Raw genomic sequence first — 24,624 nt, 5'->3', positions numbered from 1 at the left:
ATCCAATCAAGAAATGGGCAGAAGACATGAACAGACATTTCTGCAAAGAAGACATCCAGATGGCCAACAGACACATGAAAAAGTGCTCCATATCACTTGGCATCAGGGAAATACAAATCAAAACCACAATGAGATATCACCTCACACCAGTCAGAATGGCTAAAATTAACAAGTCAGGAAATGACAGATGCTGGCGAGGATGCGGGAGAAAGGGGAACCCTCCTACACTGTTGGTGGGAATGCAAGCTGGTGCAAACACTCTGGAAAACAGCATGGAGGTTCCTCAAAATGTTGAAAATAGAACTACCCTATGACCGAGCAATTGCACTGTTGGGTATTTACCCTAAAGATACAAACGTAGTGATCCGAAGGGGCTTGTGCACCCGAATGTTTATAGCAGCAATGTCTACAATAGCCAAACTATGGAAAGAACCTAGATGTCCATCAAGAGACGAATGGATAAAGAAGAAGTGGTATATATACACAATGGAATACTATGCAGCCATCAAAAGAAATGAAATCTTGCCATTTGCGACGACGTGGATGGAACTAGAGGGTATCATGCTTAAAGAAATAAGTCAATCGGAGAAAGACAACGATCATATGATCTCCCTGATATGAGGGAGAGGAGATGCAACATGGGGGGTTAAGGGGGTAGGAGAGGAGTAAATGAAACAAGATGGGATTGGGAGGGAGACAAACCATAAGTGACTCTTAATCTCACAAAACAAACTGAGGATTGATGGGGGGAGGGGGGTTGGGAGAGGGGGGTGGGGTTATTGACATTGGGAAGGGTATGTGCTATGGTGAGTGCTGTGAAGTGTGTAAACCTGGCGATTCACAGACCTGTACCCCTGGGGATAAAAATATATGTTTATAAAAAATAAAATTTAAAAAAAAAAGATCAAATTTTAAAATTTCAAATAAACGTCCTAGAATTCCACCCCCACCCCCACCCCCACCCCCACCCCAGGTAATGTGCAAAAACGTGCTGCGTGCTGGCAGCCAGAGCAGGCTGGTCCTTTGGTGGATGGTGTTGGTCACAGCTGCCATGTGAAGGGGGCCCACTCACTGTCAGAATTACCCAGAGCCAGGGCTACAAAATGGGCACCAGGTGCAAGTGAGAGCTTTGCAGTCTGCTGTCCAGGCTTGAATTCAACCTTGACCTCTGGTTTTGTTGCTTTGGGCAAATTACTTGATTTCTCTATTCCAGCTTCCTAATCTAGAAAATAGGATTAAGAAGAGTACCTATGTATCATAGGTTATATATGAGAAATGAGATGATGGGTATGGCTTTATGACCTGCATGATATTGAACCCGTTGTCCCAGCTCAGATCCACAGCATGACTTTGTGATGTTGGTTTAAGTTGCATATATTGAATAATCAGGCATTCTACTCTATCCTTTCCCCAGCTCTCTCCTGCCATGTAGACTGCTCAAGAGGCAGAGTTTCTTCTGGGCCAGAGGACTCTATATTTCAGAGTCCTATCTCCGGTGGCCATTACTGGATTTTCACCTACAACATGAGGCCCAAGTAACCTCAGGGAAGCCATAAATAAATGAGATGACACATGGTTACCAGCAAATTACTTTTCTTTATCTGAAACAAGCATAGTTCTAACCACATTTAGGCTTCTTGGGGTCTCATCTTTCCTCTAAGCCCTTATATAACAAGTACTGCTTCCTTCATAAGAGGAATTCTACTTGATCTTCTTGTGATATTATATATTCTAAAGTCCTACATCTTAATCAACATCATATTTAACCAACCAATCTTCCAATAGATAAATGAATGTAGGATGTTAGAAAAAGAAGAGGCTTTGGAGGAAGACCTCAACTAAAATCTTAAGTTGGCTACATAGTAACTCTGACACTGGGAAAGTCACCTTTCATCATTTTTAAGAAATGAGGAAAGAGATACTCCACAGTACTGCTCCTGTGTTTAGGAAGAGCATGAGTTTAAGGCAATTAGGGCAGAGTCTAGTACTTAATACTAGGCAATAAATTGTAGAGATCATGTTCATGATGATGGTGGTGGTCATCAAGATGGTCAAGACTTAGGCTAGTGGAGGACTCATCATAGCTAAGCAATCAATACATGGTCATCTTGAATGAGAATCAGATGTCTGGAAAGTGATTGGGAGAAGCAGGGCAAGGAGAAAGGCATCATAGAGAAAACAGTTTGAATGAGGAAAAGCACAGAGACATAAAGTGCTTTGGCTTATTCAGGGAATCAGCAGTGTAATGTGGTGTCATGGAAAAAAGAAGGCTAAAGTGTTAGGCAGGCACACTCAGGAAGGGCCTGTGCCAGGCCCAGTGACACCATACCCCACAGGGTTAATGAGTTTAAAACGGTCACTAGTCAGACCTCCATGGACCTCCCCCTTCTTCTTCAGAGGAACATTAACCCTATCTTTTAAAGGAATGGGAATGAATGGGAAGAACTCTGGCTGGCCTAGACCCGTGGCCTCAGCCACTGGTGGCCAGATGGACCACAGGGTGTCTGACAGTTACCTCTGCCTCATTATAATATTAAAATCTCCACCCAAGAAAGAGTATAAACCTCATTAACATAACATGATGCACGTATAGACGTGTTTCCTAAATATGCATGTACCACCTTATGGCTACCTCTACATGCAAGGACAAGACTCCCCTTTCTAAATATTTATCCTAACCATAAACAAAAGAAACCCACTCACCCCACTTGGGGAGTCATGGCTTTGTAAATTATTCCCTTCAACCTCATTTGCTGCAAGTAAAATTTACTTTGTGGCCCAACTCCACCTGGGGTAGTCTCTACCTATAGCTCACCGAGGAGCAAAGTCAAGTTAGTTGGGTCACACACAGAGTCTGGATCTGTGCCTAGAAGTAGGGGGGACCCACTTAAAGGTCCTAAGCAGGGGAGAAACAGGATAAAATCTGTGTTTAGAAAGGTGAAAGGCTGCTGGTAGCAGTTGGGGAGAGTGACAGGGAGGGATTTAGATGCCTATGGGCTAGGCTGGTTGGGTGATTATTGATTAGTAAAGTGTGGGGCCCAAAGCAGTTTAAATACAAATATGCTGATTAATGGATTAAAAATAAAAGATCTGAACCCTTTCTAATGTCCAAGAAGTATGCCATTCTTCTTCAGTTATATTAGAAAATGGATGACTGGCATTTGTCTCTTTCTTATATTTGCATTTTTTTCTTCTCCCATGAAGATCATAATTAGTATGAGGCAGTTCACCATTGTAAGCTAGCCAGTAGAATACACAAATCTAGAGAGAAATGGAAAGTCTTAAACACTGACGTGTAATTAAAAGTTCCACGTTCATCGTGCTAAGAGATCGCACGGCATTATGGTAGTGATTTGCATAACAACGCATTTAAAGCACAGAAGGCAAAGTTGTGAAACACAAAAATGTCAGAAATCACAATGGAAAACGCAGCTCGGAAAGACCATTTGCACTCATTACTGCTGGGCCAGCTCCCGCAGCTCTTCGAGGCTGACAAGCAGAGTGGCCAAAATACCAGGTGCGTAACCTTTTAGATACGTGCATATACTCTTAAACGAAAGTTGGGTTTTTGTGCCCTACTTTTGAGCATCCACCACAAAACAAAAGGTTTCACACCAGCCTGCAGGGTGGGCAGAGTGGCCAAAATACCAGGTGCGTAACCTTTTAGATACGTGCATATACTCTTAAATGAAAGTTGGGTTTTTGTGCCCTACTTTTGAGCATCCACCACAAAACAAAAGGTTTCACACCAGCCTGCAGGGTGGCTTAATAGCGAGGTGAGTCGTGGCATTTTATAAAGTCTCCTCTGGGACCATGGGTTGTCCCCTAATGCTTCCTAAATCGCCTATAATAGTCTTGTTGTTTTAATGAAGGAATTTGAAAGACAGCCAAGGAAGACAAATATTTCTTTCCCCTTATAGGATCATTCTATGGCATTTAATCAATTATAATTAGTAAACAACACTCTAGCCCACTAAACTGTCAATAGTGGATGAGGTCATCAAGAGTTCTAAACCCAAGTGCTCTAACAACAACAACAACAACAACAACAACAACAAATGAAACCATCCCAAGGAACCGCTTAAGGGACAATTTTTGCGTAATGATTAAAACCAAGGTGGCCTCAGCAATAAAATCAGAGATGTTGAAGCAGCTGCAAATTTGCTGTGTCATTTCTTCTTCATTTGTCTTTTGATATACCACAGCCAGCAAATTCCTCCATAAGAGGTGTGCAGGCAGGAAAGGTGCGTGTATAGCTTTTCAATTTCAGTTCTAATTGTTAGCAGCCCTAGTCCACGATTTTGAGGGGAGCACGCCTCAGGAACCCTAACACTGACAAAGATGAAATTGCTATGTTTCACCTGCATGGAATGCTGTTCCCCACCACTGCTGTCTGCCACCTTCTACTGATCCTTTAGGCCTGTGTCTGTGTGTTTTCAGCACACTACGTTATCTATATAATACGTCTTCATTGTACACTCATTCCCCTTTCACGGCATAACTATAATTAAATAATTTAGCATGGAAGTACACATTCTATGTTTTTCTCTTATACCCTCAGATCCACAAGGACAAAGACTGCCTGTCTCATATATCACGATTTCCCCAAGAATCCAGCACAGCACTCAACTCAAAGAAAGGGCTCAGTAAATATTTGTTAAGAGAAAAGACACTCACCAACCAAATTCTGCCTGTCCTCACCCCCCAGATGACTGTGAGTTGACGCCAGTGTCAGAACTTGTGATTAACAGCACTTCTTGGCCTGCTGTGAGGGGCGAGGAACCTCCCCACTGCCGGCCAGGAAGAGTAGCAAATAGTTCTTCTAGGACACCCAGCAATGATGAAGCAGACAGTTCCTCTTTCCAGACATTCCATGCGTCATCCCCAAGGTGTTTTTTTTTGTCTCTGTGACCTCATGCAAAGGAATGGTCTCAAATTTATTGTTTTTATTTTTCTCCATTAAATATTCTTTCTAAACATTTCTACTCTGCTCTACACTCCTCTATCCCCAACCTACTGCAGCTCCCCCGTTGGCTTCACAATGACAAATATATTGAAGCTGTATTTGCAATGGAGACTCAGCCTCAGGGAGAACACAGTCAACACAATGCAATGACATGGTCTATACTGAAGAGCCCAACACAGCTTAATTGCTTTGAACTTGCCTCCTTCAGGGGCCACTCCTGGGAGGTTTCCGAACACTCCTGAGTCAACATGAGCTTCCATATTGTGAGATGCCATGACTCGTTCACTCTCAGAAAAATAACATGTTTTTGGAGCTACTTCTTTTAAAAGAGCATATATCACAGGCTACAGTAAGAACAATCCTCAAATCTTCTAGAACTAAGATTCCAGTAGAAGCTGAAGTGATCCTTTCACCTGCCTTGTTTTTTTCCTAAAGCAGAATATCTTATTTCAGCAAGCTCTTCCTCAACTTCTTCATTTAAGATGTGCTCAGAAAAGAGAAGTAATATTTGGCCAGACTGGAGGGATGGTGGAAGCACCTGGGTGAGTAGCTCTCTCTGGCCCACATGCACGTCGAAGGCTCAGTAAACACACACTATAAGAACGTGGACAAAATACTTAGATTTTTAAATGATAGTCTCCCTGGAAATACTTAAACTTGTGGAATTTAATTCAGAAATAACAATCTGCTTTCAAAATCATAAAATGGAATTTTCATAATACAAGTGGAGTTTCTGTAGCTTGCAGAGTAACAGCCTCAGTATTCCAAAACATTTTTTCCCTCAGACAACAAGCTACCAACTGTTCCTTTTCTATATAACAACAGGAAATCCTTCCATACCTTCGGCTGAATAAAGTAGTTTTATTTTCTATAATATATCATATCAACAACAGAATCAGAATGCATATTGACCAAGAAGTAATCGATCTTCAGATCAATATTTCCAACTGGAAGTATTTTCCTCTTTGCTACAACAATTGCAAACCAGTTTGAAGAGTCAATGAGTGAAGTTATTGATGTAAAATTATAAGGATCAAGGCACTGTTGAGATTTTGTATTTGAAATGAACCACAGAAAAAACCTTTCATGAGAATTTTGAGAAAAAAGGACTATTGAAAAACCAAGGCTACGTTTCTAAAACTCTCAGGAACCTTCCTTTTGCACACCCATTGACAAGATAGTCACTATTTTTTTTTTTTAATCATGAGCATTCAATCTACAACTTGCTGTTGTCATTGCACTGATGTCTATGAGGTAATGATAATGATTAACTTAACAGGAAGACAAAATTATGGGAGTGGGTCATATTTTATGGCTCCAACCATATTTAGTACAGCACACTAGCTCACAGCCTGTGTCTGAAAACCCAGGGAAGGAAGGGCATGGGTAGACCATAGAATTATTGTAGCAGGGTTGCCTAGGTGGCTCAGTTGTTAAGTGTCTGCCTTCAGTTCAGGTCATGATCCCAGGGTCCTCAGATTGAGCCCCACATCGGGCTCCCTGCTCGACAGAAGCCCGCTTTTCCCTCTCCCAATCCCCCTGCTTGGGTTCCCTCTCTCGCTGTCTCTCTCTCTGTGTCAAATAAATAAAATCTAAAAAAAAAAAAAAAAAAAAAGAATTATTGTAGCAGGTCTGAGAAACTCTATGGGAGATCACTAGCATTGTCCTACAAAGAAGAACTCAAGTCTCTAAGACGTAATTTTCAATGGTAGTTATTTCAATAAAATGTAATTAACTGGCCTCCACTGGAGTAAGACTATTTAAGGAGCATGGCACAGAGGTTAAGTATGCAGGTTTCAAAGTCAGACAGATCTAGCCTGATTCCCACTCTACTATACAGAAGCTATATGACTGTGGGTGGGAGGCGATTATTTAATTTTTCCAATTTTTTAGTATTATAATCAATGTTGCAAAAAAAGTGCCTGTACTTACATCATTGCTGCCTAAGCAAGAATTTTCATGTGAGAGATTCCCAGAAGTATAAACATTGGGTTACAGATTATATACACTTAAATCTTCATGGATGACAAACTGCCCTCTAAAAGCTTATACAAATTTACATTCCTATTAATGCTACTACAGTGTTCATTTGCCATATTTTTACTAATGCTGGTTATAATAAACCTTTTTAATTTTTTCTAATCCAAATGAAAATGATGGTATGTCACTAAAAAAAAAAACACTAAAAGTATTTAGTTACTAATGTTTTTGAACATCTTTTCCTATGTTAATGGCTATTATTTTGTACTTCTACTGTGTGAACTGCCTATTCATATCTTCTACCTATTTTTTCCAATTGAGTAGTATTTTTCCTATTTGTTTTCATGTAACACTTTCTTGCAACATTTTCATTCAGTTTATCTTCTTAATTCCACGATGCCTTTCATTGTAGAAATAATTATTGAGGGGCGCCTGGGTGGCTCAGTGGGTTAAGCCGCTGCTTTCGGCTCAGGTCATGATCTCAGGGTCCTGGGATCGAGCCCCGCGTCCGGCTCTCTGCTCAGCAGGGAGCCTGCTTCCTCCTCTCTCTCTGCCTGCCTCTCTGCCTGCTTTGTGATCTCTCTCTGTCAAATAAATAAATAAAATCTTTTAAAAAAAAAAAGAAATAATTATTGAAATAATTATACAAACATAATTAAGTTTCTACATAGTTAAATCTATCAGTTTTTAAACATTTCTAGGTTTCTTTCTTTCTTTTTTTTTTAAGATTTTACTTATTTCTCAGAGAGAGAGTGTGTAGTGAGCACAAGTAGGGGGAGCAGTGGGTAGAGGGAGAAGCAGCCTACCCTCTGAGCAAGGAGCTCAATGAGGGACTTGATTCCAGGACCCTGGTATCATGACCCGAGCCGAAGGCTGACGCTTTACCAAATGAGCCACACAGGCCTCCCTCTAGGTTTCATATCATGTTTAGAAATGCTTTCCCTATTCCAAAATTTTAAAACTACTTTTTAATTATTTTATTGTCAGAATAGATATATTTAAGACAAAGTTGTCACTATGTTGTTCAACGTACACATTTTTTAATTCATAGAAGTAACTCTTAAAATCTTAAAAATTTGGACTAAGAAATAAGCTTCTCTCTTCTGAAGAAGTGACATGATCCCCCCACCATGTTTTTGTTTTTGTTTTTGTTTTTTTTCATCCCAGATTGTTTCTTCTTTTGCTCTTATAGTCAGGAAACTCTGGGTCTAGTTTTATCAGGATTTTCTTTTTTTATTAATTGGAGTTTTATCCTTGAATCTGTGTTATTCTGTGCCCTTTACTGAATGCTACATTGGATCATTTCTGAAGTTAGAAAGCAGTTAAATTATAAATAAATTAGAAAATGATTAAAGAAATAACAAAGGGAAAGTGATTACATGAATAAATAATAAAAATCTATTATATTTAATTTAAACTTTTTCAGGTCATTGTTCTTAATCCACTTTACTATGAATTCTTGGTCTGCTAGAATTAACTGGGATCCTACTGATAAGATTATGATCTCTTGCTATCACTCTATTTATTAGTTCATAATTGTTTACCTTAGTGTGAGCTTTTTAAATACTAGAACCATTTTTAATTATCCCTGAATCCAAGTCACCCTATGGCTTAAAATAAACACTTTGATGTTTCTTGAATGAAAGAACCAGAAAAAAAGTCACTCAAAAAAAAAAAAAAAAAAAAAAGCTCACATCAGAAATCTAGTTTAAAGACTACAGCCGAAGTACTCTCTGGGTTTGTTCTATTGTGGGTACGTGTTGTATCTACAATTGTGGATGACAGTAATTGAGCAGATGCCCTAAAGATACAAGAGTTCTGCCATCATTAGCCTGTAATCACCAAGAGAAAGAAGCAAAACACTGTAGGTTAGAAATGTTTCCAATAACATGGGTTAAAACAAGGGTTGGCATTATCTAAGTAATTAAGAAACCCAAACCCCTTGCAGTCCCAAGAAATCCAATTATTTGGGATTTAATTGTAATCTGTATGCCCACCTTCTGCTTTTTAAGTAGCAGATGACTCAAGGCAATGTGAAAGCTGATTTTGTTTCCAAAACTAGATTTTATTTAACTTAGACATCCAAACCAATGGAATAAATGCAAAGCTAAAATTCAGTGATAAAATTTTTCTTTTACCAATTTATTGTTTCATATCCTGAGTCTTGGTTTGCTTATCTGTAACTTGTAAAATAATACTTTTCTCCCTACCTCTCAGAGTTTTAAGGACAAAATTAGATTTAGTACATTAAAGTTTATTTATAAAGTAATACAAAGTAGAAGAGAATTCCTGTTATCAAGATCACATGGCTTTCAAAAATCTCTCATGTGGTTGAAATATTTAAAAAACTAACGAAATTTTATGGGCCTCAATACTGTTGCTTCCTTTCTTTCTCTCCTTCACACCTGACGTATCTGATTTCCATTTAACTGGACTTTAACTAAAACAACCACTCTTTCAACACATTTTGCTATATTATTACATAATACCTTCAGTATATACTAGAGATGCTAGTCTAGTCAGATTCATGTATTCTATTGATCAGCTTCAACAATGTGTAATATACAGTGTTGTTTCATGTTCTGTAAACACACTCACTCCACCTGTCATCATCCTGAGTTACTTCAAAGTAAATCTCAGAGAGCCTATCATTTCACGTGTGAATGTTTAAAATATGACTTTTTAAAAACGTAACCACAATTACTACATCATGCTTAAAATACTAGCAGTAGATTTACATTTCCTTAGTTATCTTCAAACAAAGTTTTTTGGGGGTGTTTATTTGAACTGAGATGCAAAACAAGATCCATATTTTGCAGTACCCCTCCGTCTCTTTTTACCCCCCAAATTGTTTCTTGCTTCTTGTTTTTTATAATTTTTGTTGTTGTGTAAATCAGTTGTTTTGTCCTATCCCATTTCCCACCATCAGGGTCTGCTAATTCTATTTCCATGGTGCTATTTAATATGCTTCTCTGCCCTCGTGTTTCCAGTAAACTAGTATTTAGATCTAGAAGCTAGTTCAGATACATTTTGCCCCCAAAACTAATTCACAATGTATAGATTTTCATCAGTACAGTTTATAACACCGAATTGTATCTTTCAATTGTATATTTTATTACCTGCATCCCTGATTCACTACCAGCTGTGAAAAGATATGCTATCCTATCTTGTTAACCAGAATACTTTTATAAGAGAAACTTCTCTTTATTAACTATTTGGTTGTCTTGAGGTACAGACCGAACAGAAGCTGAAATGTTCTATTATTTTCCTTATCTACCAGCTTTCTAAAATAACAGGTGGTTTCCAAGCATTCTCCAAAGTGACGAGTTTCTTCCTATCTTTTGTATCATTATGCCGTTGTGGATATACATATATCTTGGTGAATATTAATCTGCTGCAACTGTTATCTTATTGCTACTCAAACTTTTTTTTTTTTTTAAACCAGTAGGAGCTTATTCGGTTTGACACTTGAGTCCTTTTGATAGAACTCTAGCAGTCTTTGAATTCTTCTTGGCTTTCTGGAAAGGAAAGATGCTTTACAGGTCCCCACAGAAGCAGGCATTTCTTCAAGGACCCCTGTCTCCCTCTACTGGGAAAAGTATTTAGAGATCACAGTCTGGGCACTGTTTGTGCCCTTTATTCTTCCTGGTCTATTTTTGGAAAAGATTCCTAGAGGTGGGACTGCTAAGTCAAAGAAAAAAATGCTCATGCGATTTTATTAGATAATGCCAAATTCCCTGCATAAGACGCGTCTTACGTTGTATCCCACCCTTGACGTATGAGGATGCCTCATTCCCTGCAGCTTCCCAACAGCAGATGTTTTCAATCTTCTGGAATTTTGCCAATCTACTAGGTGACATATTACAGTCCACTGTAGATTTACTTTACATTGTTCTTATTATGAGTGAGGTAGATTACCTTTTCTATTTTTTTTTTTAAGTTTTATTTATTTGAGAGGAGAGAGAAAGAGCACAAGCAGGGGAAGGGGCAGGAGGGGTGGGAGAAGCAGACTTCCCGCTGAGCCAGGGAGCCCATCATGGGGCTCGATCCCAGGACTCTGAGATCATGACGAGAGCGGAAGGCAGAGGCTTAGCTGAGTGAGCCACCCAGGCGTCCCTACATTATCTTTTCACGTGGCTTTTTCTAAGAACAACTGTCCAAATTCCTAGCCTATTTATCTACAACCGTGGTTCACAAAATATGACCCCTAGATCAGTAGGAGTAGCATCACCTGGGAACTCATTAGAAATGCAAATTCTCGGACTCCATCCCAGGTCTACTGAATGGGAAAATGTGTACCACTAGAAGGTGACTTTGAGGGCCTATCATTACTTGATAAAAGCAAGGTAGAGAAAAGTATGTACAGTAGACTACCTTTTTCCTAAACAATAGGGACATTATGTATAATATTAATAATTATTATTAATTACTGAATAAGATACTCTGGGGATAAGGCCCATTAATCCATGTTCTAACAAGCCTGACAGATGATTCTCATACACGAAAATTGGAGAAACTTGCCTATAGGGTTGATTCCACGTCTGTATTTTAACTTCCCTTAAACTTGCCTAATTATTTTCTATTGAAACTAAGGCCAAACTGTTAGTACACAGGAACTGAAAGACTCAAATACCATGTGGCATTCATACAAGCGTTGGTTGGTGTATTCAACCCTTAACGAGTAGATGTTAAGGATCACTATAGATCACTGTGGCAGGCAGCAGGGATACCAGGCTAAAACAACACAGACATGGTCCCTGGCCCCCAGAAGTTTCCTTCCGCCAAGAGAGAACAAAATAAGTAATTTAAGTCTTACCAAAGAGGGTTCCAAGGTGCTACTGCATCCTAGAGCAAGGGGCTCCAGCTAGTCTCGCAGTCAGGTAAATGCAAATTAAATGAACACTGAGGTAGTATTCTATTCCCATCAGATGGACAAAGGGATCACACTTATTCCTTACAGGGATATGGGTGGACATGTAAACCACTACAACAACTCTGAGAAAGAATCTAGTGTTACCTATCAATGCATCAAACACAGCCATCCATTCCCAGGAATCAGTCTCGCAGAAAGGATGCCTCTCTTTCAAGGCCATTTGCTACAGCATTGTTCATAGGGGCAAAGCTAGTTACAGAGTGAATGTCCGCAGTGGGGAATGGTTGAAACATCATGTTATATACACACCAGGCAGCCACTGAAAAGAATGAGCCATGCCATGATTTGAAGGTGTTTCTATGATGTACTCTTTGAATAAGGAAAGCAACATGTAGAAAAGTGGGAATAATAAATCCTCAGTTTTAGAAACTCCCATAAGTCCATATGTGTATGCTGTACGTGATTATTTGAGGATAGAAGAAAAATATGGAAGACTAGATACCAATATGGATAAGCCTTCTACAGTGGATTAGGGCTCAACATACATCTTCCCTTCTTCTTTGTGTACTTTCCTATTGTGCAAGAAGGTGGATGGCTCAGAATTGCAAGCTTGGGCACCCCGCAAACAGACATACTTGGGTGAGATGGGGTCCACATGTAGGCTGCCTCGACAAGCACCTTCACTTGTTACACCTTTGCACAAGCTGACGGCCCTGCTTCAGGTCACTGGCTTCATGGGTGTGGACGGGCAGGGCATCCCTTCTGCTGGCCTGGATCCAGCAGAAACAGCTTGGTTCTGGAGTCCTTCTCAGGTAGCTGCTGCTCCTTGGATCCCAGCTTTGGTGGCATGAACCTGGAGCCAGAGGTGTGGAACAGAACTCCCATATCCCTGGCCAGCAGCTTGTGTGGGGTTCCATGACTCACCCCTGGAGGTGAAGTTGGAAGCTTGGTCCTATAGTCCTTCCAGTGATTTCATCAATGTGGGACTCCAGAACCAAATGCCAATCTGCCCTAAAATAGTTTGATTCTTTTTTTTTTTTCCTTGCAATCAAACTACATGATTCAGTGGGTTACCAGCTGGGGGAGGAGTGACAGTTGTGAGAATTTAAACATATGAATATAAGAAAGTACCTTGAAAATAGTGCTATATTGTTGTTATTAATTTAAAGGCCATTTAAAACTCATCTGTCATCCCGTCTAAGTAACTGATGTACAGGGGGTGGGGGGGCTTTGAAAAGACTCTTTAACATAGGAAAGGCACTCCACTGTGGAGTTTCTCCAGGACACACAGTCTTACCAGCGGGTGTAGATGTGGATTTTGGTGCCGGAAGCAAACTCCTGCGGGGTGTTGTCACACTGGGGGGTGCTGGAGGGGCCGCCCGGCTGGCCCCCTTGGGTGTGTCTTTGGAAGGCAGAGCTGCCTTCAGAACCGGCTGGTCTTCATTCCCAAAGGTTGACCCTGTGGGAGGCAGACAGTATGTTAATTATAACCTCATGAAAAATGGATGGACCCTTCTTGCCATTTGCAATTGCCAGCCAATCCCAACGCTGTCATCTGCTTTAGAGCTTGATCTGACTCTTAGTGAGTGGCCTTGAAAAACATTTCTCTGGGACCAGAAGTGGAGAAGAGCTCCCTTTAATCACCACAGCAAAGTCTGTCATTCAAACCCTCTGTGCGAGGGACACCACAAAAGACAAAAGCAGCCTCTGAAGATTGTATACGTGTGTGTGTACGTACACACACGCACACACACACACACACAATTTGCTTATGTGGAAGTGTAACTGTACATATGTACAATGTGCATTTATTTGATAACTCACAGAGGATGAGCAATCCTATTTTTGAAAACCAGTGTGTGTGACCCAGGAGAGGTGAGAGTAAGAAAAAAGACTCGTGCATGGGCCGCTGCTCCAAGAAGCTTATGGAGAATACGCTGACATGCAAGTTATTTGACCTTCAGAATAAGAGGCTTGGGGTAAAGGTAGAAGGGTGTGGAGCATGGGGACAGAGACTCTCTCTGACACCCATGAAGTTTTTTGCCTGAAAAGCTGAGGTGTCACCAAACTGTGAAGCCCTGAATTAGAGCCTCACTTATTGCAAAGGCAGACGATGCCTATTGATATTTCAGTTTACTATTCAGTATAGAAACAGACTCTATGTCTAAGGACCGTTTGTTTACAAAGGACTGCTCTGACACTCTGAACATACGGCACACTGGGATATGTGTCAGGTTTAAATGCACAAGGCCCCAAGTTTTCTTCCAGATCTTTCCAAACCTACTATGGCTTATACATCTGTCATCTCTTAAAGACAATGACACCATCATCTATTCCCTGTTAAAGGATCAGTCTTTTAAGTATACCTCTGAGTTGAGCTGCAAGGCCTAATCCACGAAATTAAGCTTGAATGTATTGGAACCACGGCTTGTTTGGAATTAAACTATCCAGTTAGAAATGTGACCATCTACCGTGGAAAATATGCAATGACAGCTGGAAGAAGTATACAGAATTTTAGCAAAAGATTAAATTTTTTGTTTTCATCATTTTAAAAGGATAGGCCTAACATTTTATTTAGATAGGGCCTGCATTAAATGATAACATTATTCAAATGGCTTTAATATTCAAAACATTCAGGAATTTTATTCGATCACTTAGAGTAAGAGATTGCTGATTTCCTCCCTCTGAAGACCCGAAAGTCTGTTTAAAATCGGTGAGATTTGTTTTGTTTCTAAAGAAAAGCGTATTTAGGAAAGAAAAAATAAAGAATGCCCTATTTCCCAGCACAGAGCCTATGTCCTACACTTCTTTTCAGGTCTGTGCAAGCTTTTCCATAGTTCTAAACAGGGCTCAAGAATGCATTTGATCTATGCCAACAGAACAAACGCACTGAAAGTTCATGGAAAGGATGTGCACTGTATCCTGAATGTCGAATAAAGCACCTGTTTGATTATAACCTCATGAAAAACTTCTTCAGGAAAATGGACACCATGCACCCGAAAACAGTAAGTCTTAGCTTCTGAATCATTCAGTGGGCTCACTAGTCCAATCCGAGAATCTAGAGGCTCTCTGGAGGTTTGCAGGACATCACAGATGGAAGGAAGGCGCCCAGCCACTGGATGGATTTCACACGGAACTCTGCACTGCTTAGCCTACCACTGACATACTGCTGGAATAATCTACTCACTAAAATGTGTAGTGGAAGCCGAACTGAACCCAAAAAGTCTCACACAGAATCTTCCACTTAATTATTAAAGTTTCTTAAGAGGGAAATGTTTTGTATCATTTGTAAAGTTCAAATGCCCTTTTATCAAATCCTCTTGCACTTGGCGTCATCCTCAGAGGTAAAATTTATTATTCAGAGAACATGTCAATTTAGAGATTGGGCAGCTTTCCATGCTGGGAAGGCATTCATCTATTTGAAGTACGTAGTGTCAAGGAAGCTATGCGGGTGAGGTACGCTCCTCTGAGAGTGGTCTTGAATTAACAAAAAAGAAAATAAAGTAAAATAAAATAAAATAAAACTCTATTCTTGTCTATCATGTGGTACCCGGCTGGCAGTTCACAGTATTACTCTTTGAAAACCAGCTTAAGTCAGCCAGTAATTAAAGATTCATTATTTAATAAATGGAAAGTACTCAGAATGGCTGCTGAATTCCAGAACCGCTCTGGCTACTTCACAACCATGCAGGCAGCATTAAACCATTGCTTGATAAGAGGAAGAAAATAACTGGAAATAAACAACTATTTGTGTGAGCCAGAAAAAGAGTGGTGGTGTTTCAGGAGTCTAATCCAGTCCCCGAATCTGGCCTGAACGATCCAGGTTATCCCCTGGATGAAGGTTGGAGTCTGAGGAGAAGGACAGCCAGGGTTGTTTCTCCACCTCCCACCTCTCTGCCTCTGAATTTCTTCATCCGCAAGTGGGGACACTGGGCATGGACCTCACAGAGCCATTGCGGGAAGTAAAAGAGCTAATACAAGTGGATTTTTAAGTGTCAAGTCAAGAGTTAGTAAAAGGAAAGAGTGGTGTCTGGTGCACAGTGAGCTCTTCTGTGTTAGTTATGAGCACACACGGGCTAGTTTTCAGTTCAGCGGTTGGTCATTACAGCAAATCAGTTTTTCATGGGGAACTTGGAACGAATCCAGGGACTAATATCAGGTGGCACTGCTCCAAGTGAGAAGAAAGGAAACATTGAAATAAATCTGACAGCAACCGCAGGATGTAGGGAGATACAGTATGATTGTCCTTAAAAACCTATGACGAGCTATTTGAGACACAGGAAAAGGGGAGAATCAGGACATAAGGGACCACCGGGCTTCAGAGTATTGGACGCTGCAGGTTCCACTATGAGTGATACTGTTGGGACCCAGGGCATGAGCGTGGTATCAAAATGGCTGTCCGAACTGCCTGTCACAATTTGCACCCACCACAGGTAGTGACCGTCAGACTTTAATGAATGAATGAAATTGGTTTTAATTTATAGGTCTCTGAAAGGCAGTGAGGTGGAGCACTTTTTTCAAATTCAAGTTTTTTCTTCCATAAGATACCCACTCATAACCTCTGCCCTTTTTCTACTAAAGTATTTTATTTTCCTAATTGACATATAGGAGGTGTTTTTTTTTTTTTAATATTCTGGATGTTGATCCTTTCTAGGTATATATTTCAAATATCCTCTCAGTCGTTGACTAGCCTCTGCAGTGTTAGTGCCTTTATTCAGAAGTCTTTCATTTTATCTATTTATTTATTTATTTATGATTTTATTTACTTATTTGACACAGAGGGACAGTGAGAGAGGGAATAGAAGCAGGGGGAGTGGGAGAGGGAGAAGCAGGCTTCCCGCTGAGCAGGGAGCCCTACTCGGGGCTCCGATCCCAGGACCATGAGATCATGACCTGAGCCAAAGGCAGATGCTTAACTGACTGAGCCACTCAGGCGCCCCAGAGGTCTTTCATTTTAATGTAGTTGATTTTTCTCAGTCTTTCTCCCGCTTGATTTGTACCTTATGTGTCTTAGTTTTTCATGGTCTACCTGAGCTAATAAAGATGTTCTCCTATGTATTCTTCTAAACGGTTTAAAACTTTGTTTTGCACATTAGATCACTAATTCACCTGGAACAGAGCATGGAGTAGGGCCTGGATGTCTATATAGACGGCCAATTATCTCAGCCCTGTACATTGGACAGTCCATCTCTTCTGCAGTATCTGTACTTCCTTCTGCTGTGTGTCAAGATTCATACAGGCCTGATTTTTAGAGTAAGCTAAGAGCCGCCAAATTGAGGTAATCTAATAGGGTGCCTGGGTGGCTCAGTTGGTTAAGCATCTGCCTTTGGCTCTGGTCATGATCCCAGGATCCCATCCTGGAATGGAGCCTCAGGATCGAGCTGAGCGGGGAGCCTGCTTCTCTCTCTCCTTCTTCCCCTCCCCTCCCCCCTTGCTCATTCTCTCAAATAAATAAATAAAATCTTTAAAATTTTTTTTAATAATATAACATAACAAAAGTTTCTCTCTCAATCATGAATCATCTCACACAGGCAATCTGGATGACATGCCATCCTGGCGAGCTTTAATCCAGGCAGGAGCTCAGGGACTCTGGCTCCTTCCATCTTGTGTTTTTGCCCTACTCTGGGTTTCTCAAGAGACATTAATATGCAGCTGGTATATGGGGAGGAAATGAATTATTCATGGAAGGATTTTTGGGGGTCAGGCCTGAAAGCAGAGTGTATCACTTCTGCCATGAGTCTAATGGCTGGGAAATGTAGTTTAGTTTATGCACAGGAGAAAAAGGGAATCATTTGGTAAACACCTAATCCATTCTGCCACATGAGGCTCCCATTTCTGAACTCTATATTCTGTCTCATTGATCTCTTTCTCTATCACTATACCAATACCATAGCATATATATTTACTGTCATGCAAGACTAGTACTGGCATATTGAACCAGCATAAGACAAATACCTCCAACTTGGTTCTTTTATTTTACAATTGTCTTGACATATACATATACATTTCTCTTTCTCTTACATATAAGTTCTAGTATTTATTTTCTCTTACATATAAATTCTAGTATCTACTTTCTCTTACATACAAATTATATACATATACAATTCTCTTCTCTTACATATAAATTCTAGTATCTACTTGTCAAGCTCTAGGAAAAGTGGCCAGAATTTCCAATTAGATATGATTACATCCTCTTTCTGAACTGCAACATGTTTGAAGGAAGAGCAAGCACAGACCCCATGAAGAACAGCAAACCTGTGCTGAGCACCACTTATACTCTAGGAGCCATGTTAGATGAAAGAAATACAAAGAACACGGAGTTCCATGAAAAAGCAAACACCAAATATGTTGTTCTATAAAGACGTAGCACTAAACAACACGATAAAATAAGAATAACAAATAAATAAGATAAAAAGAGGCAGCACTGCTCCTTAAGGGATCAAAATCTGGGATACTTTGGGTTGAAGCACTATTGGCATCTAGTGGGTAGGGCTGTCAATACCTCTGTTCAGAAGACATGCAGAAATATAAGAGACCATGGAGAAAAAGGGCTAATAATTGTTAGCTGAGGGGTATGAGGACAGGGAGAAAAGATAACTTTTTTTTGTAAACACTCACATGTCATAAAGGGGATTTCTCTACACCATTCTTAACTCTGTGAGTTGCCAGCTTATTCTCCTTAATTCTTTCCTTTTAAATGCCAGTGGTGTACCCTGGACTTGTTACATTATCACCACTGAAATATGAAGGTATTCTTCTGATCATAGAAACTAAAGGACAATAGCCTCCTGTTTCACTGCTGGACCCTGGCCATCTTTTTGTAAATACCCAAATCATCATATCATCAACTTACTACTTGGAAGGTAAGCTCTCCTTTATTAGAGGTATATGCAATGTATATGTTCTGCATGGTTACAGACTCCAGCCAGGTCCAGGTGAATATATAAACCAAATTGTGCTATATTTTTCTCTTTAAACCACCAGGCTTGTTCAGCACTGAGAGTCCTAGGATCAAGTAATTTCTCTTTTCTCTTTCCAGTACCACTCCTAGAGTTCCTTCCCTGCAGTGCTTACATCCCTGAACTGATGGATCAATTCTATCAAAATCTCATGGATTTGAACCTCTACCTCACACCATATGCAAAAACTAGGATCAAAGACCTTATGTAAGCACTAAAATTATAAAACTCTTAGAAGAAAACACAAATGTAAGTCTTGATGACACTGGGACTAGATAATCATTTCTTAGATATGACACCAAAAGCACAAATAGCTGAAGAAAAAATAGATAAGTTAGACTTCAAAATAAAAGCCTCTGTGCTTCTGAGCGTGTTATTAATAAAGTGAAAAGACAGCCTACAGAACTGAAGAAAATATTTCCAAATCACTTATCTGATAAGGGTCTAGTATCCAGAATATAAAAGAAGATTTATAACTCAACAATAGAGACAACTAATTCAATAAAAAGTGAACGTAGAATTTGAATAGACATTTTTCTGAAGAATATATACATATAGTCAATAAGTACATGAAAAGATGGCCAATGTCATCTTTTAGATGACAACAGGGAAATACAAGTCAAAGAAACCATGGTAAACCCTCTAGGATGGCTATAATAAAAAAGATAGACAATAGCAAGTGTTGGTGGAGATGTGGAGAAACCGGAACTTCATACATGCTGGTGGGACTGTAAAGTGGTACTGGTACCTCAGATGGCATAAGACAGAAAAGAATATTCCTCCAACCCACTATTGCAGTCCACCCATTATAGCAAAACAGCAAGTTCAGACACGAGGAGGATGATACTCAACTCCTCCCTGAACCCCTTCACCCTCCTCATCTACTCTCACAAAATTAGGTGTAAGTCTGAGCTTCTCTGTCTAACACCACAGAGGGAGGAAGACACAGGCAAATTCAGGCCACAAAAGGTGGTCCTAGAGGCAGGCACTAGGGGGAGGATGTGTGAAGGTACAGGGCACCTGATATTCCCCTACGAAGGAAGGAGAGATGTCTACTCCACCTTCTCATAAGGGTAATTTTGGCTATGGCTGAGGTCAAGGTGAAAAGTTGGGTTTTGTGATCCATATTCCAATGTGCTCTTTCACTTCTTCATATATTGGAATGCCAAGAAGTTCGCTTGATTCTTAAAAAGAAGAAAGAATGGCAATGAGAGACAGATGCTAACCAGACCAGAATGAGGTTCTTAAGAGGAAGGCTGTGGAAGAAAAGCAAAATTGTTATTAATAATATGAAGGCATTACAGCCAAACCTTAAGAAACATGTTTCATTGATTTTGAATATTTATACGTATTATAATGATTAAACTACTCTCTTCACTTTTTTTTTTTTACAATTCTCGGCAATCAAGTTGTATAATGTTCTGGCTGCATGATTGCCTAATTGATGCATATCTCATTGATTTAGCAGTAGTTATCACTCAGTGGCAAAATTTAGTTTAATTATTAGAGTACCAACTGAATATTTCATTTCCCACCTTGTGCATATTTTAACATAGGTGTTTTATTCTCATATTAAAGAGTTAAAGGGAACCCCCTATCTTAGCATTTCACCAAAGTTAGTTCTTTGTGAAAAATGAAGTAGACTAAGCGTCCTAGGTTCCAGGCTCTACACAAGGCAGGGAGCTCAGGGCAGACATGATCCTGACCTCACACAATGTACCTTTTCCAAAAAGGGGACACCCAGACCACAAACAAGTACACAGAGTGAAAGAAACACAGGGGGCAGAGCTAGAGGGAGACTCAAGGGTGAAGATCAAGTACTTGGAGAAGGCGTCCTGGAGGAGGAGACACCTAAAGGAAACATTTCTCTCAGCTGCACACTAGCATCAGAACTCTTTTATTCTTTAATATTAATATATCATCATCATTCTAGAACCTTAGGATCAGAGTGCCAAAATCATCCTTGAATCTCTCTTTCCCTTTCTTCAACCAATGCAAGTCAATGTGCTTCCATTTCCATGCCGGACTTCATATTTCTATTCCGTCTCTGCTCCTGTGGCTAGCCTCCAGCAGTCTCTTGTCACCTCTTGCAGAGAGAATGGTATCGACTCCTCTCCTCCACCCACCCCACCCCATTCAGTTCACCTTCTTCACTGTGCCCTGTTCTTCCCAAATAGAAGTGGCTCAACATAGTCTTCCAAGTACCTCACAAACTGTTTTTTGGCTGTTCAAATCTTCCATTATGTGGTCCCAGCTGTCTTCCCTGCCTTACTTCCTGCTCCCACATCAAGGGCAGTATAAACTGGAGGCAGGATTCCTCTGGCACTTACTGCTCTGCTAGAATTAAGGCTGTGCTTGAGCCTTGCTGTACGAACGAAGAAAGCAGTCAGTGCCGCAGTGTCCTGGGGCGAGCGCTTCCTGTCACAGACACCCCTTTTTCTCAACTTCTGATACCACGGGCTCTCAAAAAGCTTCGCATGTTCCCCAACTGCACCCGTGAATGTACTCACATGGAATGAGCACAGCCAAGGTGGGCATTTGTTGTTTCAAAGGTGGGGACTGTCTGTGGTGTGGTACGGTGGGGTTTGAGCACTTCTGAAGACAATAAACAGAAAGGCAAACATCAGCACTTAGGCAAAAATGGGTGAAGGGGAGAGGGAGGTAGAGGCTTCCAGGGGCAGAAAGAATAAGTCCTGGGGATGAAAGGCACATCCTAGGGGATAAGTCAGTGGTACTGTAGTGATGTGGTCTGGTGACAGAGGGGAGCTCCACTCGCAGGGAGCACGGCATAGTGTATAGACCTGTGGACTCACTGTGCTGTACCTGAAGCTAATGTAACATTGTGTGTCCACCATATTCAAATAAAAATTTTTCTTTAATGTTTTTTTGTCTTTCTGCCCAAGCACTATGATCTTTCTCCCCGAAAGGGTCCCATTTACCTAATACTTTTCTTCTCTATCACATTTCAAATTTTGCTTTGGTCTCACCTTAAGCATGAATCTCTGGGTTTTTTAAAGTTTGAAAGGCTAATAGATAAGTGGTTAAACTGCTGGGTTCCAACTCTGGAGCGACTTCTTACTAGTTGTCTGACCTGGACAAGTTGTTTAATTTCCCTGTGCCTCATTTCATCATCTTCCAAGGGGGGATAATAGAGGTACCTACCAGTTAGAGTTGTTGTATTGTAAAAGTTATTACATGCTCAGAATAAAGTGTTCAGAATAGCGAATGGCACATGTAAGTGCTCAGCAAATGGTAACATTGACATCTGTCCACTAACCCCACACGGAGCCTCATGTGAAGCCCATCAGCCCCATCAGCCTATCCCCTCCTCCCTCTTCTTCCAGCCCCCCATCTCTCATGGTTTTGTATCTTTCCAAGGCATTAACTGGGATCCCTTCTAGGGGTCTGGTTCTGAACAGGCAGCTCTAGGGAACTGTGGTTCTTTTGATAGCCACATTTCCTCAGTAGCCTAAGTCCTAATGAAAGAAAGAGAAACATATTGTCTGTTTCGCTACTTCCTCTCAACCTAGAGCAAATGGTGACTTCTCACTAAGCCAGGAGAGGGCCTCACAGTCTTCCTTAACACAAGCTCCAGGAAGCCAATAAATGATCCCAGCCCTGGACCAGAGAACATACGTATCTTCATACAATATCTTCATATGCTTACCACCCTTACTGGGTGGGACATATCCTCATACCCTCAGCATTCTTAGTAAGTAGCAGGGCACACTTCTATAAATCAGGGGCTGTTGGGGAGAGGATTCCTCTAGGGACAAACAAACTTCCTGGACTCCTGAGGCAAGACCTCAGCTCTTAAACTCTTCTGGCTGGGCTGTGGAGTAAGATTAACAGTAATAATAATAAAAGTACCATATAGCATAGTCATGAACACTAGAGGCTCTGTCCAAATTCAATGCCAGATTAGAAAGTTACTAGTAATATTTTCTTTAAAAAGAGTGCGTGTTGTGATGAGCCTGGGTGTTATGCACAACTAATGAATCGTTGAATGATACGTCAAAAAATAATGATATACTATATGTTTTTTTAAAAAGCTAATTAAGCCTCTTCTATGAAATGGCTTCTTAGGTACCCTCCATTTTTAGGTTACTCTAAAAATAAAAGGAGAAAGTGAGCATTAAGCACTTTTGCTGCATGTCTTGTATTTGATAAATGGGAGCTCTCATCGGCAATGGGAGCTCCGGCATCTGCAGGTAAAGCTCTCTTCTCAGCTGGTTTCTTCAAGCCCCCTGTCTATCCCAATGACACCAAATGGCACCACATGTTATGAGATCCTATTCCCTGCATCCCTATGGAAGTACCCTCAAGACAACCCTAACCCCACTAGATCCCCAGCAGAAGTCGATGGTTCCAGCGAGTAGCGAAAGCCGCCATCAACAGCACCTCCGCCTTGGCAGGTTCCTACCACCCCAACAGGCAGTCTTCCCAGCGCCCCCTAGGCCAGGCATAATCCCCCAGGTTTTCTTCTTTTGACCACGATCACAACTACAGCATCACAGAGGAGAAAAATACCCCCAGTTGTTTATCCTCTCGCTGCCCCCAGGCACCTGAGAAAAGCTTCCACTTTTCCCTCCAGAGTCCATCCTAATAGCAAAGAGGGTCTCTTTCCTATTTCTTTGCAGGAAATTGGGGGAATTGGGGTGCAGGTGAACTGATAAAGTACTATTCAGAATGCGGGGGACACAAACGTCAGAGGGAAAGCAGGCCTGGTGAATGGTCTCCCCGAGTCCCCCATCTGAGAGACCTATCATATTCTGTCACTTGGGCAAGTCCATAAGGCCTTCACAGCCTGTTTGTTTATTTATTTATTTATTTATTTATTAAAGATTTTATTTCTTTATTTGACAGAGAGAGAGAACACAAGTGGGCAGAGTGGCAGGCAGAGGGAGAGGGAGAAGCAGGCTCTCTGCTGAGCGGGGTGCCCAATGTGGGACTCGATCCTAGGACCCCGGCATCATGACCTGAGCCAAAGGCAGTGGCTTAGCCGACTGAGACACCCAGGTACTTCCCTTCACAGTCTGTTTAAATGCCTCCTTCAATATAGCATCTTCTCTCCGTTCCCTTCTAGGTAACAGAGCTAGTCTAAGGAAGACCCAGCTGGTTAACAAAGCAAGCAAAGGCCCGGGGTAATAAAAGCATCTCTCTTAAAATCCACAGAAGTAACCAAGGAAGATGAAAGCTGGCATCACCCAGCCCAAGACTTCTGAACTCTCAGCACACAAATCACTTAAAACTTACTTTTAATTAGAGAAATTCTCTTTAATATTTACCGAGTCACATTTGCAAAGGAGAGGACATAGTCAAATATTGATGGAGGTTAGTTACTTAAAAGACCGAGGGCTAATATGGCACATCGGGAGAATTTTAGGTAATTAAAAGCAACTTTTTACCATTCCCCTTTTATATCAATTAGACCAGTTGTAACAAATCCCTTTTCCCTATCTGAAGTGCTTAAAAGCTTGAGCCGTCATCCATGAACACCCTGGTTCATCACTGTGTGAATCTTTTGGTAGTTAATACCTTGGGGAAAATATTTAAACTGGAGCATTTTAATTATACACTTAATATGGGAGTTGTTAAAAGATAAGAGCATCTGATTTGAACTCAATTTAAATTCTGCTAAAGTTATTAATATAGTATAAGAAATTATAGGAATGATCAAGGGCTTCTGCACTAGCTTTTATTAATAGAGCAACAAGAAAGTTTAGCTGCTCCATTTCTATAGCTCGGATCTGGTGCTCTATTATAGTCTCCTTTTTTATGTCACAGATTTAATTAGCTGTTTCCAGGTACCTGGGGGACTCGTGGATTATTCCATGTCAAACATG

General features: G+C 40.7%; 1 protein-coding gene across 2 annotated transcripts in view; it reads right to left on the bottom strand.

Moving 5' to 3' along the window:
- Nucleotides 1–24,624, bottom strand: part of MTUS2 (microtubule associated scaffold protein 2) — a 574,399-nt gene that overhangs the window by 167,753 nt on the left and 382,022 nt on the right. For both annotated transcript variants that reach the window (XM_032879978.1, XM_032879977.1), the window contains exon 6: nucleotides 13,117–13,278. In XM_032879978.1, the coding sequence (XP_032735869.1) occupies nucleotides 13,117–13,278 (162 nt within the window). The remainder of the gene's footprint in view (nucleotides 1–13,116; nucleotides 13,279–24,624) is intronic.

Source organism: Lontra canadensis, unplaced genomic scaffold (assembly GCF_010015895.1).
Source record: "Lontra canadensis isolate GAN:19392208 unplaced genomic scaffold, GSC_riverotter_1.0 scaffold67, whole genome shotgun sequence".
Classification (NCBI taxonomy): Eukaryota; Metazoa; Chordata; class Mammalia; order Carnivora; family Mustelidae; genus Lontra; species Lontra canadensis.
Note: the sequence above shows the minus strand (reverse complement) of the source record. Positions and strands in the feature narration are given on the sequence as shown.